This window comes from Canis lupus, chromosome 4 (genome assembly GCF_011100685.1).
Source record: "Canis lupus familiaris isolate Mischka breed German Shepherd chromosome 4, alternate assembly UU_Cfam_GSD_1.0, whole genome shotgun sequence".
NCBI lineage: Eukaryota > Metazoa > Chordata > Mammalia > Carnivora > Canidae > Canis > Canis lupus.
In genome coordinates this window covers 5,793,275-5,813,498 of record NC_049225.1, presented here as the reverse complement: position 1 = coordinate 5,813,498, position 20,224 = coordinate 5,793,275, and the positions used below count along the sequence as shown (strand labels likewise).

The window sequence follows — 20,224 nt, the reverse complement described above, 5'->3', positions numbered from 1 at the left end:
GTGTTTCCTCCCTGGATTAAGCACATATAAAGCAGCGAACAGAGGCTAATGACTCCCTTCCACACAGGACTTTTCCATCTACCCCACTGTGCCTCCTGAAGATGGAAAGGTATGGTGTTCAAAGGTAACAGCTGCTGTAATTCTCCTTACTGCCATCACAGTCCGCGTTTCTGACAATACCAGTTTCTATGAAAGGAGTTCTTTTCTTAAAATACATTGTTTTATTTCCAGTTACTTAAAATATTTTATTAACAAAGCAATGCAATTTAGCTAAAAATATTTATTCAAGGAGACAACATATAGTGATATATTTAAGGCACATGAAAAAGTTTTGGCATTATGTTGGTAAGAAAAAAATACAAATTATCCTAGTAAATTTTATAATCAATTTCATTAGTACACATAGTTTTTAAAAAAATGTTTCAAGAGCACCAATAATTCATCTCAGATAAGGCACAAAGTTCATGACTCGGTGTCCTCATGCCTAAGCAGCTGCTGTCTGGTATATTCCCAAATCAGGAGAGCCCCACTCACATGGACGTTAAGTGAGCGGATAATGCCCTGCTGAGGAATTTCCACACAAACATCCAATTCCTGGATCAGATTTGCTGGAATTCCCTCACGTTCATTTCTGATGATGAAAAATGGAAGAAGAAAGGTTAGTTTTCTTGTAATAAGTTTTTTTTTTCCTCAGATATCCTGAATGTCACTGAAGAGTCAGATTAACAAAATGAAGTAAAGTCTGTGGCACCAGGGAAATAAGTAACAGATTTGTGGGTTGATTTAAAGTTCATGTGACCATCCCAAACAGGTGAAATAAAACAAAAACTAGAGATCTTTCCATAAATGTAAGTCAAAACTCCTGATGTGGCTAAAGGTCAGGAGTCACGGTGAATTGTAAAATTTTTGAAAGCATTTTCTACACTGAGACTCCAAATGAATCTTCTTACCCTAACAAGAGCAGAGATCTCTCCGGAAAGCTGTATTGCGTCAGGTCCACACTTTTGGCAGTCTGCTCCACGCCAATGACAGTGTAACCTTCTGCTTTTTTCTGTTGCAGAAAATCGATGAGCTGAGGTGGTTTCACCTTAAAATGAGTATAAAAAGAGGAGAATAATAAATTATTCATTTACAGCTTTGCTTGGAGTACAACCAGAGTTTCAAAATAACTTTTATGAAACTAAGTCTTTTTAAAAGGGAAAAGAATAATACTCTTAAACTCCCCCAATATCAAATACATTTATAAAAAGCATTCCTGAGTTGCAACAGGACAATATTAAAGAAAAGAATTCTAAAAATACAACAATGTGAAAGATAATAAAAGGAATGAGAGGATAGAGGGAGGTATATTTTGCTGAGTATTATTTTAAGCTATTAAAGCTGGACAGATGTAGTACCCATAAAAGGATGGATACTGGAAGGCAGCGAATTACAAAACTTTGGGAAAATAAACGTTTTAATAATGAATTACTTTCCACCCACCTCTACTAAAGGAAGCCACTGTTCTGCTGAAACACTGAGGCTCTGGAACTGTTTGTCTCTGACGCACTGCAGGCTGTCCACGATGAGCGCCGAGGCCCCAAACACCTCGCAGGTCCGGCATAGCCCTGCAGAGGACAGTCCAGGCCACCGCTGAGCTCATTTGGGCCATATCCCTCTGAAGCTCCCAAGGAGGGTTACATATGGAAAATGGGCACAGTGGTACTGGACTGAATAGAAAACTTCAGGAGCAAAAGATTTCAAGCAAGCCCTCTGGCAAACTATAATTTTACCTCCTAAATTAGTTGGCTTATCAATGAGCGAGGCCACTACAATCAGTCTGCTAATTGACTTTCCAAGTCTGGCAACACGATCCTGAAATACTACCTCCAGATCTAAATCTGGAGCACTGTTTTTCCAGGGGATAATCTTCTTCTGAACATCAGTCCATTCTGATTGGCTATCTGCTTCTCCTGAGTGAGAGCCTGGGAAGGAAAAGGAAATAGTCCCATATATAAAAATCTCTTTGTTATATATACACACACACACACACACACACACACATTTAAGAGTTTAAAAATAATAGTTTAGAATGAGATTTATTAACTAAAAATTTTACTTAGATTCAGGTACAACTGCCATTTTCAACAGTAATTTTAAATTTTCAAATCCAACTCCAACAACCAATATACTATATTTGATGAAAATAAAAGATGCACTTGTCTACATTTTAGCATATCCAAAATTGGGAAGGATCTTTGAATCCAGAAGCTATCCTAGTTTGGTATGATTTTGGCATTTTTTTCTTCAAGGTCCATAAAATAATGGTATATCTTACAAACAATAATATATTCCTGAAAATAAATATACACAGTCGTTATCCTAAATTATTTTACAAATACTTGGGGGAACTTTCCTAAAATGAAGCCTCAGAAGCAATGATCTCTTAGCCAATGCAACATGAACACAGAATGTTAGTAACCTGTCTAATGCAGGGTTCTGAGCTGCAGCCCAGGACTGAGACTGTCCTTCCAGGCTCTTCCTCAACTGCTCTACTCCAATCTGTTGACTGAGCCATCAAGGGGCACTTAGTTTACCGGGATGGAAGAGACATGCAAACACTAGAACACGGTACCAGTGTGAGGATATGTAAGGTCTGAGGGAGGGTGGGAAGGGCAGAGAGAAAGACCCAGGAAGGCTCAGGGAGGAGTCTGCAAACAGCTCAGGAAGGGCAGTGCAGACTGGAAACAGTATGTGCACGAGCGCAGGATGCAGGAGTGACCCAGGCAGCAGCAGAACTTTGGTATAACTCACAGCCACGGATGAAACACGATGGCTCAGACCATAAAAAGATAATACAAAACTTGTATATAATGATGAAGAACTGACTCTACAGATAGGAGTCATTAAAGGGTTTTATGAAGGGAGAGAACAGTACTAGTTCTGTGCTTTAGGGAAAAGCCTCTTAAAAGTGAGGTGGAGGACAAGTTGGGGCCTTTGGACCAGTCCAGGCAAAGACAAAAGACCGTCTAAATCAAGTCAAGGCAACAGCAGAAGCAGCCTGATCCAGGAGACAGAATCACCACGATTTGGTGATGGATCTATGCGGTATGAGGGAACAGAATGACTTCTGTGATGACCGAGGCGCCTCATTAACAGGTTTAGGGAGGAGGCAAGCGTGGGCAGAAAGGGAAATCCAATTTGAATATGTTGAATTTAAAGAGTATGGCATATCTGGGTGCAAATGTCCAGCAGGCTCAGGAAAGAGGCTAGGCAGGGATAAAGATTAGAGATTACATTATATAGGTAGTCGTCTCGAGTTGGGGAAATTAATAAAAATGCAGAATAAGGAAATCAGGCCAGTGAAAACATTCAGAGGATGCTAACACTAAAGTCTTGGTATAAAAACCGCATTGCAACACCCTTCTCAGTACCACACACCAAACAAAACAGAGACTTCCCCTTAGCCTGTTCCCCACCCAAGTGACACCTGGCTTCTCTGTTCCGCTACGTGGCCCAGGGCAAACCAGCTGCCCACATATGTTGTCTTTCTCTGCTCTGTCTCTGCGCAGCCTGATGTCCTCACCACACTGATGAAATAGCTTTTGTCACCATCTTTGCCCCCAAATCTCCCTGTTTGATGTCCTGTTTTGGGAAAGCTCTTTCTCCAGATCTCTGCTCAACTGCTCTCACTTCACATGGGTCTCTACTCCATGTCAGCTCCTGAGAAAGGTCTCTTTGATTCTTGGTCACTATCTCTACCCTGCTTCATTTGTTTTCATGCTACTACTTATGCAGGAATGAATGTAAGCTGTACAAGGACATGGACTTGGCCTAATGCTAGTTTACATGAAGCAATCAGTAAGTCTTTGTTGAAAGAATAAATAAATCTAAGGTGATTATGTCTTAAAATGTATTAGTGAACCATCTAGAGTGTTTGATTTAAAAAATGCACTTTCCCAGAACTCTCTTCCAGACATACTGAATTAAAATTAAAATCTAAGTATCTGTACTTTGCACAAGTTGTCCAAGGATTCTTGAAAACATTATAGTTTTAGGGAACTACAAATGTAGAGGACAAAGAGGAGTGAGAAGAGTCAGACTGAAGAAGAAAATCAGGATAGCCAGAAGCTAGCAAGTTAAGGTCTCATAAAGGGCAGGTATGATAAGAGAATACCCACTCAGGCTCTGTGACGGAGACCAAGACCATTTCTGATTTTCTGAAAGAATCCTCGGTGGTTCTGGGTCAGAGAGAGCCAGAACGAGGACCAAAGGAGTGACAGCGGTGAGAGTGATGGTAGATGACCACTACACCACCATTAACATGAGCTGTGGTTTCAAAAACGGGTGGGAGACTTGGTCCTTGGCTTTTCTGGGCATAACTGGACTGTGGGGATGGGGAGGAGGTGAGCCATAGAAGGGAACATGGATCCTTAGGAAAGCTAAAGGGAAGCAGTAAGCATAACGGAGGGGTGGAGAAACAGGAGGAGGAGGTCCAACAGATGAGTGAGGTCCAACCAGACCCACAACTGATGAGAAACCAGAGTTCTGCTTTATTCCTAAATGGGCCAAGAAATGAGATTTCATAATCTGACCCTTTTTAAAATCTGTATTTTTACATTAATATATGATGGAAGAGTAGTGAATATTAGTTAATAATATTTCAAAGAAAAGAGAAGCTACTAAGCTTTATAGAATAAAGCAGATCAGGCTCTCTTTGGCTTGTTATAGTGAAGCCAACCAATTAGAAGTCCCAAAGTTATACCACATTTTTTCCACGGTCTTTTCTCTAAGTGGAGGAGCAGAGTTCACCACATCAGTGAAGGGAAGTATCAACTCCCAGTTCTCAGTAACTGAAACGACTCAGGCTAATCAAGACAAACAGACGGAGAAAAAGAAAAGTGTACCTATGTCCTGCTGAGCCCAGTCACCTGGTTTTAGTTCACAAAGGTGAGTTGGAGAAAGGTACCATTGAAATCCTGCATCCAAAGGGATATCTGTGAATCTGGTGAATTTACCAATGGCGATCCATTCATCTTCAACCAGGCCTGAAAGGCGTGGAAAGATGTAAAATATGGTCTGAAAAGAGAATTGTAAAATCTGAATGTTTTTCCCTTAAAAAATAACAAAAAAATACATGGTAACATGTTTAAGATACAACTTATTTACTGTGATTGATGTATTCTCCCAAACTATCACAATGATTATATTACATACTTTCATTTATATCTTGTAGCAACTATATCTATACATATTTCTCATCTTCTCTAAGCAATCAGGGGATTAATTGAGGAAATTCTTGAGGCAGGCAGATCGTCCACTTGGGTATTTCTCACTGAATGTAATAAACTACTGTGCTCTTAATAAAAGCAAAAAGTATTTTAGGATTAATCAATATTAATGTTGGGCAACATTTAGGTAAGTGCTATTTGTTGATAATCGAACACCTCTGTAAGCGATCAAGTTCAAGCTATTTTGATGCCAAATCTTTCCTCTTGCTACCATTAGACAAATTTGGAATCTGAACTTTGTCTTGACTGTGTATTAGCTGTGATTCAAACAGCCACTCAGCCTTTCTTGGCTTCAACCTCTTCATTTGTAAAACGAGGATAAAACCGGGTTAAAAGAGCACATCGAGGTGTGTGTGAGCTGCACAGCGTGACACCACTGGACCTGGTAATTACTGCCATTACATAAGCAATCCTCCTGGCCTTTTCTTAACCTACTGAAAGAAACAGAACCAGAAAGTCATCCAAGGTGAAAAGGCACATACAGAAGCACAAGTAACAGGCAATTTAAAACTGAAAATAAATGTGACAACACACAAGTCTTCATAATGGTTTTTGGAAGCAATAATGGCTCTCTTCACACTGGCACTATTTGTGCAATGTAAATGGGTGTGACGATTGCCACACAGTGTTTACTGTCTAGGAACCAAGTACAGTCCAAATGCAGAAAGAGGCCGAGTCCTTTGAGCCAACATGTTACACATACATACACCTACGGCTCATATCATTAACAGAGGAGAAGGGAGGACAGGAAGGCGTCAGGGACAGAGTGCAAGGGAAGTGGGAAGAAGGGACTTACTCCTGCTGGACAACAGAACAGAAAGGGCTGACTTAACACTAGAGAACTATGACAAGTCCTTCAGGAAGGCACCAAAGAAAGCATTCTGGGGCTGAAGAACATGTTAAAATACTTGAAAAATCCTATATTTTTGCAGTGAAGCAACAGAAGTGCACAAATGCCCAACAAAGTGCATTAATATTCTGTAGTATCTCACAATATATAGATTGCTATTTTTTAAAAGGCTAGTTTATGAGTAACCGACCCCCCAAACTGCATTTGCACAGCAGCTAAAGTTCCTGTGGAAAAGTCCTAGGTCACATGTTTTAAATTCAAAGGCAGAACATTAATTACATTTATGGTTGAAAAAGGGAGAAAGTGATACAATTCATACACATTTTAATAATTTATATATTAATTCACATGCGAATGGTAATAAACATATTTATGGTTCCTAAAATTATATAACACACTCGGATAGATGGAGGTGATGTCTCATGTGGTATGATTCCAGTCACCCAGAATCCAGACACCAGAAGTAACAAAAGGACAGATCTCTCTGCTTTTTCATTAAGAATGGGCTTCATTACAACAAAATCTCACCTGCACAAATGTTCTTACTCATTTCCTTTTAATGTCAGAACAGATTTCTGTTTAGAGTTAAATATTCCCCCTTCCAGGGTTTACAAGCCAGACACTGCCTGAGGAACAGAAAGTGACAATGACTAGCCAATTTTCACTGCTTGAGTGAACTGCAAGTCATCTGCATGAAGGAACAAAATTAAACTTAGAACTGTACAACTTGGGGGTGATATGAAATTTACCTAATTATAACCCTCCGAGAACAGTGGCAGAAGGGCAGGCCAGGATTAAAGACATACTCAATAGTTTACAAATGACACTCTCCGCTCACCTCCAGACAGTAATCTTGAAGTGGGTGAAACGTTGCAAAAAAGAAATGCTCTTGGATGCGTTGCCAGTTCTTCTTGGCATTCCTAAGGGTGAAACATACAGTATGAGGGGTGGGTGGGGAGCCTAGGTGGCTCAGTCGACGAGCATCTGCCTTCGGTTCAGGTCATGGTCCCAGCATCCTGAGATTGAGCCCCACATTGGGCTCCCTGCCTGGGGAGAGGCTGCTTCTCCCTCTCCCTCTGCTCCTGCTCATGTTCTCTTTCTCTCTTGCCCTCTCACTCTCTCTCTCTCTCAAATAAGTAAAGAGAAAGAAAGAAGAAAAGAAAAGAGAAAGAAAAAGAAAAAGAGAAATTAATTTGGGTTGGAGTCTTCAAGTCTCCGTCTGGCAGTGAACACTTCGATTCTGAAGATCCACAACACAGAGCCAAACTGTACCAGCATTCCTCAACCAAACAAATGTGATTTGAACGGGCTATAAAGTCTTAATCCTTAATTGAAAAACAATGAATGCTACCAAAAATAAAATAAAAGCCCTCCTCTGACTGTACATCCACCACAACTGTTCTTCCTGTGACATTTCACAGAGGAGTTTTCGGAGAGAATTATCTACACCACATGGCTGTGTTTTACTTTCTTCATCATCCATTATTTTTTTTTAATTAAAGACATGAAGTAATTGAAATAGTCAAGAAAAGAAATGAATAATAGACAGCTCTGAGACTATCACTGGACTGAACAGATAACACACTGTCCCAGCCCCTAACCCACTTGAATTTGGTGTGGGCCCGCCAACAAGGCTACTGACAGGCTCTCAACAAAATCCAGCAGGGGCTTTTAAGCTCTCATTTAACTTACCTCAAACCTGGTATTTCTCTGCCCCCAAATAATCTAACACACGATCTCCTCCCATTTTCTACTGCCTGCCTCTGCTCTCTTCTTCATACTTTATTTTTTCTTCATACTTTAAAAAATGGCAAAAGCAAACCAGGCGAGGTCACTCTTGAGTTTCAACAATTACCTCAACAGGAGCTGGCCGCTGCCCTGCCTGCACTCACTGCTCTGGGGCCAGGCCACCCCTTCCCCGGGCTCTGAGCACAGCCTCACATGCCCAGGACTCACTGTGCCCCACTTGTCATCTGCCTAGCTCCTGCCCATCCCCTATGTTGTAACACACGTATTGTGTTGCTCAGAAAAGCCCTCCCTAGCTCACCCAGCCTAAAGTGTGCACGTTCTCATCATAATCTTTACTTCTCCACTTAGAGTGAGCCACATGACGTCGGGGAATCTACCAGGCCCATGGCTGACGCCTCAGAACTCAGCCTGCACAAAACGATTCTGCTGTGTACTTGAAGAGCAGACATGGTCCAGAGCCCAGGGCCCTTTATTTTTATGGGTTCTATCTCATACCCAGTACTAGGATTTTAAAAAGAGTAAGTTATTTTATAAAAGGGTGTTTTACTGCTTAATAAAAAAAAAGAGCTGAACCAATTGTTTTTAGAAATCAAAACACAGGGTAGCCCCGGTGGCGCAGCGGTTTAGCGCCGCCTGCAGCCTGGGGTGTGATCCTGGAGACCCGGGATCGAGTCCCACATCGGACTTCCTGCATGGAGCCTGCTTCTCCCTCCGCCTGCGTCTCTGCCTCTCTCTTCACTCTCTCTGAATGAATGAGTAAATAAATCTTAAAAAAAAAAAAAAAAAGAAATCAAAACACAGCTACCAAGGAACATCACAACACTGAACAATAAATCATGATTTCATCTTAGAGAAAACTCTAAACTGGCAAATGCCTATTTGCATGTAAAACTCTATTTAGTTCCCTCAAACTTCCTTCCACTAAGGGGATGCAGTGGGTAAACACCCACTAAGGAGAAATGGGACGTTTGGGCTTGCCTAAAAAATATCAGGAATTCTAGCTGTCAGAACATACCTGGAAAGGTGGGAATACTAGGCATTGCTATGGTGAACTACTAATTTTAATTACTAGTTGGGACCAGAATTTGAGGCAGCTTTCTATATACCCAACTGTGCACAACCTATCAGAGGTGTCTAGCCCCCTCCCTTTGGCTTTTGTCTTTCCCCTATAACCTGTCCTTTGTCCCCACCTAACTCTCTTCTCCAGTTTTCTCTATCTCACGTAATTATATTTTAGTAGTTATATCTGAATTGAGTATCCTCCTCCTAAACTGCCAAAACCTCCTTTACCCACTCAATGACCTAAATGCCTCTTAACCAATGTGCTGAGTAAAACAGACAGAGGGGCTAGAAGGTAGTTTGTGGCCATGGAAGTCCTGGCCTCACATGAAGCTTCGTAATGACTCACAGTCTTATTTACACCATCTGTACACTTGATGGTCAAGCAAAGACCTTCTGTATGTTACTGGTTTTCCAAACACTATTTCATATGCTTAATATGCTGCTTCCAACCTTTATCTGTTTGTTTATAAAAACTTGTGCTTTTAGAGTGGGGGAAAAAATTCAGCCACCAGGCAACGCTTGGGAGACTCCTGCCTGCCTCTGTGTGGTGAGTTTTAACCAGGGCTGCATGTGGGAGAAGGAGCCTAGACGCCTGCTGAGCCACATAGCTCTCCCCTGCTCCGTCCACAGCAGCAGCACCTTATCTGCTTGATTGTGAGCATCTGTGCAGGATTTTGTTTGGGAAATAAAGACAATCTCTAAGAAAAGACAAAGAAAAAAGCTTTCATTTTTAATTAGTACAAGTGAGAGGCCAGATCATTCTGCTTCTTGGAGCTTCTTGGACAACATTGGATAATAACATTCAGCTCTACTGAAGACAAATATCTAAAGGCATGTAAAAGATTATTTATAAAACAAAGGACCAAAACTAAGAAAGCAAAGAAAGGTCGAGATGGGGCTGACAGCAAATAGAACTGTCATAAAACCACACATCAAATAGTGCAGTGCTTACTCTTTGCCTTGTCTGAGCTCTGATGTCTGCACACAATGGAATAATGAGAAGCAAACGAAGCTGAGGCACCTCTTTGGCACCTCTACATCTCTCTGTGTGCTCTACTGGAAGTAAAGCAAAGGGCATGAGGTTTGCTTACCCTGCTCCAGGCATGTTTTCCACTTCATTAAGACTGGATTCAATAACAGAAGTCAAAGCATCAAATTCTTCCATGTTCAGTGTCTTACACATGCTCCAGATCTTCTTAAGAGCCACTAAGGCATACAGTCGAATACTAAAATTGTGATTAAAACACCACTGCAGGACGATAATAAGGGCTTGCTTCAGAATTGGTTTCTGGAAAGAAAGGGGAAAAAAATCCTTCAAATGTACACATGGACCATTCCACCCCTGACAGTGTGACCACACACAGTAGGCACAGAAGATAAAAATGCTGCACAGTCCTGCTTATTTCACTGGATGTGCCTTAGCAGGGTTCCTCCTTCCTTCTTAGACACATTAGGTATGCTGGCATTAGTGATTTCCTCAAGGAAAAGAGATCCTCTCAGCTCTGTAGTTTCCATGGACGAGGCAGCTGCAGTACACTTTCCCCACACTCCAGCACCTGGGCTAATGTAGACAGAGAGCCTCATGCTAATCACTATGCAACCACAATGTGTTAACAGCAGCCCCTCCACTTACACTTACCACCTCACCCCGGGCTGAAGAAGTCAGGAATGTTCCCTGAGGGCCCCACTTCTGGAGCACTCTGAAGTGCTACCAAAGCAAGGTTCTCATATAATTCTGTTTTCAGTGTGAACAACTGTTTGCCTAATGATGCTCTTGGACCTGGACAGGCATGGAGTGGTGGCAGGAAAATTAAGTAGGAAGAAAAATAATAAAAGTTTACACTTCCCTGTAGTCTTTTCCTGTGAATTCACAGACTGTTCCATCTTCACAGCCTGGGATCTCAGGCAGTGACAGGCCCTGACTTTCAAACCACACAATTCCATAGACAGTGGAAGGCAAAGGAAGTGACACAGATTCATGTGGAAACCAGATGGGCTGAAACTTTTAATAAAATATCAGGGGCTACCCTGATGCTCGTACCAAATGGCTCATCTGTATGTGTTCCTGGAGCTGCACCTAGCAAAGAGTCCTAAAAACAACTGTGATCACAAAAGACTTCACTGATATGCTAGCACGGCCACAGCATGCTTTAATCTCGAAAACTTCTTCAAGAAGGACAGAATACGGACAGAAATGATCCTTTCAGTCCTTGATTCAAAACATGATCAACATTTATCAAGGCCACTGAGCTGTCTGCATCCTATGGACAAGCCTGGGAAACACATGAACACACACACACAACTGTAATCTACCTACGACCATCCCTGCATGATGAGCAACCTGAACCGTGTGTACACAGAGCAAAGTTAAGCGCAGTAATGAGGCAGGTGGGGCCCGGCACGAAGGCTACAGGACAACTGTCAACGAGAGAGGCAAGGGAGGCTGAACCAGATGCATACCTCAGAAATCAGGAAATGCAGTACTGAAAAGAGGGATTTACTCAGCTGAAGGAAGATAAAGAGAAATGTCAGGGGTGGCAAAGGAAAGTGGCAACTTCCAAAGGATACATAATTAAGTATTTACTCGTATTTTAGAAGTTGAAAACCAAGACAAGTTATCGAGGACACGTGAAAAGAATTTATAAAGAATTTAAAAGAATTTAAAGTTATCCAGGACATGAGAAAAGAACTTAAAAATTAAAAAACAGGGAATGTTATCCAAAGGGAATGTTAATTATTGATTACTAACCTTTTATAGTACCTTACAATTTTACAAAGCATCCCTGTAAGTACTTACACATAAATACTACCGAGAGCATTAGCTACGGACTGCCAGGGCTGTGTACATTGTTTATAAGATGCACAGCGTCACAAGTGGGCCTTACCATCCACGAGCTACACATCAGAGGACATCAGAGGACTGGTGTGAAGATGATGCAAATCAGATAGTGTTAGTAAAAGGACAGCTGTCCCAAACATCCAAACCCAAACTCCTGATTTCTCCTATTCCCCAGCACCCCCTGACCTTATTCCATGACCAGCACTCTGACTTCCAGCCTGCGGCCCTCACCTGCTGTTCCCTTGGCCTGGAAAGTCCCTTGGACCTGCGTGTGGCTTGCTCACTTACTGCTTTCAGGATCACCTCCTTGGGAAAGGTCTCTCCTGAACCTACCTCCTGAAACGGCCGTCCTGCCCAGACACCCCATCTCTAACCCGTTCTGCATTTTCTTCAAAACCTGTTATCACCATCTGACAGTATAATGACTATTTGTCATCTGTGCCCCCACCAGAAGAATGGCTGGCGGTGGGATGGTTTTGTTCACTGCAGAATTCCTAAGACCTGGGGCAACTCACCAGGACACATGAAAGGCACAGGACAAATACCAGAGGGAGGAGAGGGGTGACTGCTCCCAAGTACCCCTCCAACGGGGCCTGTGGCCAACTACCTGCACTGCACATGCATCTCCAAGGTCAATGCCTTCTCCCCAAGGAATAAGTGCTTCCTCTCCTCTGAGCAGCTTACACTGTTCTCCCCATCCTTCTACATCTTTCCACTGAGGTTTTGGAGCGGTCTTCCCAAGATGGTCTCCAAACCCTCACTGACTTTTCTCTGGGATCCTCTTAAGTCCCAAGAGTCTGCACCCATTTTATTCCTCAACACTTCTCTGCCATCACAGAAATAGTCACGGCCTTCTGTCCTCTGCCTATGCCAGAGCCCAGGCCTTGTCACAGACCCTGTAACTGTTCTTCCTTCTAAAACCTTAACATCAGGTATTCCAACTTCTGACCCAAAGACCCTACGCTCCATCCACATCCCAGCACTCCTGTTCCCTTCTGTATTCTTCATGAAACTGGTCCCAATTGTAGCCTCCCTGCTGGACACTATGGATAAAGCCCACCTTTCTTGATTTTTCCGGAGTACTGAACACTCTTGGCCTTTCTCTCCTTGAAAAGAGCTCTTCCTATGACCTTTAGGACACCCCATTCCTAAGGCTGCCCCCTCATCCTGCTGCGTTCCTTCTCACTCCTTTCCTCTCCGGTCCCTTCAATGCTGGCACTGTTCTGGGCTCTGTGCCCAGCTTCCTGGTATTGTCAAGCTGCATTTGCTTCCATGGCTTCAGTCCAGACGAGGCTCCAAAGCTTGTGGGCCACAGCTACTCCTCCTCTCCCCACTGAAATGTTCCTGAGTTCACTGCAGAACTGATGCTGTACTGTGAATTGTCCAGTCTCCCCTCCTGCTAACATTTAACAGATCACAGCACAGCATTTGCACAGCCACCATCACTGTCACGAAACCAGACAGTTCCAATGCTCACGGAACCCTCCCGTTGTCCTTTTATCACTACGCCATCTCCTACCCACACTCCTCTCTCCACAGCCACCTTTTATACAACTGGCGCAGTGTTGTAAAAACTACATGGAATTTAATCTGTCCCAGTTTAGCTGCTGACACAGAATCTGGCAGCTAGTCTGGCAGAAATGGCTTTATCACAGAATCACTGGAAGCGCTGAAGAAATGGATTCTCAGCTCTCAGATAAGTGACTGGGAGCTACGCCACTGAGCCAGGCGACCACCTCTCTCTTCCACGGAAGCTGCAGCTACTACGTGCAGACCCTCAGCCACACAGGCCTACTGCGATTCACACAAGCAGAGCAATGAGCTGTATTCTGCTTTTCCGCGTTCACAGGGCCAGGACACTAGACCCCAGCTAACACTGTTCCAGAGAAAACAAATACCTCCATGACTCTACTCGTCAGCAGAGGCCCGCTTCTGCCTTCTGAATCCTATGCAAGTGCAAACTACCTGACGCTCCCGCTACAGAATGTTTTCAAGAGGTTTTTGGGAGCACCTGGGTGGCTCAGTCAGTTAAGCATCTGCCTTCAGCTCAGGTCATAATCCCAGGTCCTGGGATGGAGCCCCACATAAGGCTCCCTGCCCAGGGGGAGGTCTGCTTCTCCCTGCCCCAGGTCACGCTCTCTTTCCTAAATAATAAAATCTAAAAAAAGAAGGTGTGGTAAATCCTGACCCACGGCTCTCTTTATCTTCAGCAGGGGCAATGGAGCACTCAGTTCTTCCGTGGTCCCCCAACCCCTCCAGCCACACTAACTGCAGCACTCACTGATCCTACATGCCTGCCCTTGAGGTATCAGGAGGTGTGCCCACTTTACATCAGAAGAAAACTGAAGGAATCAAGTCCAAACGTCTGCCTTCCCCTTCAAATTTCCCCCCGCTCTCCCAGAACCTTAATCCTCTCTTTATTCAGCCTTCCTTAGTCTTTACTAATAAGGTTCTTGTCCTGTTCCTCCTCCATCCAGGACATGACGTTACCTCCAGTTATCGTGTCTCCTCACTCTCCTCTTGGCTGTGACAATTTCAAAAACTTTGCTTATTCTGATGACCTTGTCAGTTCTGAGCAGTGGCCAGGTCAGCTGGGATCCAGGTGGTGTCTCTCCCACGACTAGCCTGGGGTTATGGCATTGGAGAGGGAAACCACAGAGGCCATCTCCATCACATGCCAGCAGGGGCACACACTACGCTATGACTTAACCACTGCTGTGGGCACCCCCACAGGAAGGACACTCTTCCCCTTCCAGACTCTATTCTTTGGAAGGCCATCACTAGGGCAGCTCACACTTAAGGACTGGCGGATTGATTATGTGCCCCCTCCTTGAGGCCAGTGGCCACATAAATTATTTGGAATTCTGCACCAGAGGCTTTTGTTTTTTGTTTTTTTATTATGTTTTTTTATTTTTTATTTTTTGTTTTATTTTTTAAAATTTTATTTATTTATTCATGAGAGACAGAGAGAGAGAGAGAGAGAGAGAGAGAAGCAGAGACACAAGCAGGCTGCATGCAGGGAGCCTGACATGGGACTCGATCCTAGGTCTACAGGATCATGCCCTGGGCTGAAGGTGGCGCTAAACCACTGAGCCACCCATGCTGCCCTCCATTTGTTTATTCAGTATTCACTTGTATCAGAATAAACTCATGCATTATTTATTTTATACTTTGGGTTGTAATCCACTATTACTTTATTATGTTATTTGTTTCAGCTGTAGCTACTGAGAGGTCTCTCAGTGGCTCCTGTGGCCCTGTGCAGGTCCCTGTGCATGTCCCTGTGTGTAAAGCTCTTCTTTTCTATTAACTGTGTATATTTTCTGCCCCAGTTCTAGAACCAGCTGTTTCTCCAAGAAGCCCTGGTTCTTTTTATGAGAGAATGGTATTAGAAACCATGATCTGGGGGCACCTGGGTGGCTCAGTCAGTTAAGTATCTGCCTTCGGCTCAGGTCATGATCCTAGAGTCCTGAGATCAAGCTCCACATCGGGCTCCCTGGTCAGTGGGGAGTCTGCCTCTCCCTCTCCCTCTGCTGCTTCCCCTGCTTGTGCTCTCAAATAAATAAAATCTTTAAAAAAAATCCAGTACAATCCTCAACAGGGAATAGAATCCTTTCATGAATCCTATACTCAGATGTGCTAGTACTACCTTGGGCAAGACTGAGATAAATACTGTTCAGGACTTGAACACCAGTGACACCATCTTGTAATTGCTGACAAGGTTTAGACACTGGAACTGTATGACACATGCTAAAGAGGAGCCAGGAGCATGCTAAAGAAGATTGTTTTTTCCCTTCTGCTTTCAATTTCATAAAACATTTAGTGTTCTGACTTCTGTCCTGACACTAAGTTTTGAATCCCAACTACTCAGCACAGACCTGTGCCAGGTTAAGTGCAACTATTTCCATACTTTGAGGAAAATGAAAAGTCTTGACTTTTGAACAGTCTTGACTGTTTCCAGGAAGTCTTTAACAAAAACACATTTTTCAGGTAACAAGGGAAAAGGGACTTTACAACAGACACTGTGAAGGACCTGGACACAGATGAACACAGTAAACTAAGTCTGCTCTTGACTTCGGTATCTCCATTTGTTGTTGTTGTTGTTTTCAGAAGATGTTGAAATTGAGATTATTCTGTTCCACTAATCAGTATTCCTTCTTTTGGATGCTTTGAAAATAAATAATAAATCTAAAATATGTAATATACAGTGAATACAAATAGGGCTGAATGGAAAAATCATCTGTTATTGGGGCACCCGGGGGGCTCAGTTGATTGAGTGTCCAAGTCTTGATTTCGGCTCAGGTCATGATCTCGGGGTCGGGAGATCAAGCTCTGTGCCGGGGCTCTGCGCAGAGCACGGAGCCTGCTTGGGATTCTCTCTCATCCTCCCCCTCTGCCTCACCTCCACCTCCCCAGCTCTGTCTCCCTCTCATAAGTAAATAAATAATAACCTGCTATTTATTCCAGGTCTAGCAGGAGCATCTTCTAAGATGAATTCATTTTCAGAACTCATCTGAATGGTTCTTGAAGACAGTTCCTTGTCCACCCTACCTCTCTTGGTAGATGACACGCAAGCCTCTTTCCTGCACATAATTAAGACAGTAAAGTAACACATGATGTTACCTGACGCTAGAGCTTGCCTGATTTCACCAGAAGCTGTGAACACAAGTTTTCAGGGAACTATAACTCACACACTGCCATCTGGCTGACAGGCTCTGTAAGACACTGGCAATCTCAGGATTTTAAGAGCCAAATTGTGGTGGGGAAAAGATCTCGGGTCTTAGAATTAATGAAATAGGTTAACAACTAAACTTTGTTCACTGTTTAAAGACAAGAACACTTTGCGAAATTCTAGGAAACCTCTTCTCCCCTGTACTTTTCTTTTGCTTCCAACATCAAACAACACTTCTTGTCCCACATATTCAGGTTTCTCCTAGAGGTCACAGCTCTGTTTCCTGAATTCTTAACAACTTTGCAGAAGCTATTAACCAGAATTAGCTACAATCTCTATTTGTCTGTGGGGTAAACCACAAGGGAAATTGCTCAAAGCCTGAGAAAGGAAAGAACTGGCCTCACACTACAAACAATGACCCACAGCACATCAGCCTTCAATTACCCAACAGCTTGTAATACTCTGACCATAAGAATCTTTTGCACAAGCATGTGTTCAAGAACTAAGTCAAAGAACATTAAATGCAATAAAGGAAGTCTTACTTAAATAATCTTTGTAAATACTTGTATAAAATTAAAAATCTGTCACTAGAAATTGCCCATCAATTTGTCTACAGATTTAGTATGTGCTCAGGCATACAAACCTCACTGAATATGTGTGCAAGTGGGTAGCACCTGCCTGTCTATTTGTATCTAAGTATGTATGTACAGCAGGTGAGCAGTCGGAGGGAAGAGAAGAAGTGGCAAAAATCACAAGAAATACTCTACATTTTAAAAAATTAGTACAAACACATACAATTCTTTTTTGATAGGTCTAAACTCTTCTACCCATTTAACCTCACCTTTTCTGGAATATTCTGAGTGATGATGTCCAAATGTGACAAAACTGATAAAAATGTACAAATGCTTGTTTTAAGGTTTTCTTCACCCTGAAAAAAAAATCAGATAAATGAAACAGTCACTCAAGACTTACAGGGGCCAAAGGAGAGGCAGTACGTGAGGCAGGACGTGACCCACAGCCTGGGCCGCGATCTGGGGTGAAAGGCAAACAAGGGAAGTAACTTCCTGGAACCATACCCCAACACAACTCACAGACACCACAGGCAGGAACTAACTTAACTGTGAAGTAAGTGGTACAGCCAAGGGTGCACTCACAAGAGGCGCAGGCGGCCCAGGGAGCGGGAAGGAAAGAGCACAGGTGAGAACAAGGTCAGGGATGTTGGATGGGAAGGCAGAGGTGGTGTGGCAGAGGGGAAGGGACAGGAAGAGGTGGGTAGTGAGGGAAGAGGGTGGGAGGAGGTGGGGGGAGGGGTTGCAGGCAGAGACAAGGTCCAAAGTTACATGGGACCTTGCAGACAACTTTAGAGCCAAGGACGAAAAACTATGTAGGTGTTCAACTGGGTGGCAGAGACTTTCCCCAAAACGGGGATCAGAAGAACACATCTCTGGTGACGATAAACTGATGGACTTCAGTTAGACTGGGGGGTATCAGACAGCATTGTCCAGAGACTGCTCCCAAAGCAGATCAGAGGATTAATTCAGTTACTGAATGTCTTCTATGTACCAGACATCAGGGAAAACAATTAGATAGGGTTCCTGCCTTCAAAGAACTTAGTCTAGTGGGGAAGGACAAAAATCACACAATACATTAATATTCCAGTTATAACAAGCACTCTTTACATGCTACAAAAACCTCTAATAAGGGGATCCAAACCACTGTTCCTTTAAGAAATGATACAAAGGACGTGTGGACTGAGATTTAAAGGAAGAAAAACAGTTCTACAGAGGAAGAAGAAAAAGGCCATTTCAGGTAGAGGGAATGGTAGGTGCAAGTGGCCTGAGAGCCAGAGGACACATGATGTCTATGAAAGATCAGAAAGGGTCAGAGTGACACCGTTGCATCTGTGGCCTCCAGTGACCCCAGCTTCTCCATGTTCATGCCCTAACTGCAGGCCCCTTCCACCTTGCAAGGTTTGGGCACACCATCTGCTTTGGCCCATGAGACATCAGCCAGCAGGATGCAACCAGAGGCTGGGGAAGCACATGCACACCATGACACATCTTCCTAGAATGCTCATTCTGGTAATCCTGAGCCACCACAGAAAGAGGCCCAGCCACCCTGCTGGTCACATGCACGGAGAGCAAGGCCTGGCCACCACAGCTCTTCCCACTACAGCAGCAGAGGTGACAATTGTGGAAGCCCAAGCCCCGGCAGGCACATGTGGAGAAAAACTGCCCAGCCAGGACCACACCACATAGAATCGTGAAATATTAAAACACTGTTGCCTTGGGTGCCTGGGTGGCTCTGTCGGTTAAGCATCTGCCTTCAGCTTGGGTTGTGATGTCAGGGTCCTGGGACTGAGCCCTGCATGGGGAGGGGGGAGGGTCCCTGCTCAGCGGGGAGTCTGCTTCTCCCTCTCCCTTTGCCCTGCTTGTGCTCTCTCTCTCTCTCTCAAATAAATAAAATCTTTAAAAACAACAACAACAAAAATGTTGCCTACATTCACGGGTTCTGGACTGTTCTAGCAATAGAAAGAGAAGCCCGTCAGAAGGACTAACATGCAGATGGGGAGTGTGGCACACAGAGGGGCTGGAGGGGAGGATGGTGTACAGTCACCTAACATGGGCAGGCCATTCTGAGGACTCTTGTTCTTTATTCTGAGAGCACTGTTTGAAGCAAGTGGATAACCTGATCAAATTTTCATTTTGAAAAACCCGCTCTGGCATCAGCATGGAGAATGGATTGAAATGGAAGCAAGAGTGGGTGCAGGTGGCCCAGCCAAGAAGCCCTGTAATAGGCGGCAGTGGCTTGGACCCAGACAGAATGGTTGAGGCAGAAGAAGGTAACCCAGGAACCCTCGGGACATAGCGTCCACAGAAGCTGCTCCCGAGTCTGATGTGAAGCACAGAAAGCATCAAGGCTTCTGGTTTGTGACTGTATGGAGGGTGGTGTTCACTGTAGTTGGAAGATCATGTATGGGGAAACATCTAATTCCCATTAGATGTCCAAGTCCTAGATGATCTACAAACATTCAGGAGAACATATGGAGAAGGGTCAGCTAGCTTTTTCTGTAAAGGATCAAACAGTAAATAAAAGTGTGGCTTTGCAGGCCATACAGTCTCTGCTGCAACCACTGAACTCTCATTCAGCACAAACACAGCCTCAGACAAGGCTCTGTTCTAATAACACTGTGAGGCCAAACTTTGCCAACTCCTGATTTAGCACACAGGGGAAGATGTCTGGAATGCAGATCTAAGTTAGTGAGCCATTACATCAGATGAGAAGTGACCCCTGAGTATAAACAAGGACAGAGGGATCCCTGGGTGGCGCAGCGGTTTAGCGCCTGCCTTTGGCCCAGGGCGTGATCCTGGAGACCCAGGATCGAATCCCACGTTGGGCTCCTGGTGCATGGAGCCTGCTTCTCCCTCTGCCTATGTCTCTGCCTCTCTCTCTCTCTCTCTCTCACTGTGTGCCTATCATAAATAAATAAAAAATAAAAAATAAAAATAAACAAGGACAGATGAAGGGGGGGGGCAGGGCCTAGCCTTGAGAAGCACTGACAGCAAAGCCCACAGAGGTGGCAGGCGTATGACAGGCTGCAGTGATGGCACCATACCTCCAGTGGGGTACAGTGGCATCCCCAGTGGACCAGGTCAACGGCAGGGCTGTGGCTGCAGCCCTGGGAGCCACTGAACCTCCTTTATTTTTATCTTCCAAGCCTGATTCTGCCCTGACTCTGGGCACTTTGCATGCCTCCTAATTCCCAGCTCCTCCGCTACTTAAGA

The 20,224-nt window shown here is 43.9% G+C and overlaps 1 protein-coding gene across 6 annotated transcripts in view; it reads right to left on the bottom strand.

The window, feature by feature from the left end:
* Positions 1 to 265: 265 nt before the first annotated feature.
* Positions 266 to 20,224, bottom strand: part of TARBP1 (TAR (HIV-1) RNA binding protein 1) — an 81,849-nt gene continuing 61,890 nt past the window's right edge. For 4 of the 6 annotated variants that reach the window (XM_038533876.1, XM_038533877.1, XM_038533878.1 and 1 more), the window contains 8 exons: positions 17,281 to 17,367; positions 10,023 to 10,219; positions 6,959 to 7,040; positions 4,887 to 5,058; positions 1,773 to 1,964; positions 1,483 to 1,607; positions 951 to 1,087; positions 266 to 631 (listed from right to left, as the gene is read on the bottom strand). In XM_038533876.1, the coding sequence (XP_038389804.1) occupies positions 463 to 631; positions 951 to 1,087; positions 1,483 to 1,607; positions 1,773 to 1,964; positions 4,887 to 5,058; positions 6,959 to 7,040; positions 10,023 to 10,219; positions 17,281 to 17,367 (1,161 nt within the window). In that variant the 3' untranslated portion in view covers positions 266 to 462. Of the gene's footprint in view, positions 632 to 950; positions 1,088 to 1,482; positions 1,608 to 1,772; positions 1,965 to 4,886; positions 5,059 to 6,648; positions 6,747 to 6,869; positions 7,041 to 10,022; positions 10,220 to 17,280; positions 17,368 to 20,224 lie in introns of those variants that run through there. The other 2 variants (XR_005357770.1, XR_005357769.1) reach the window with 2 other exon arrangements.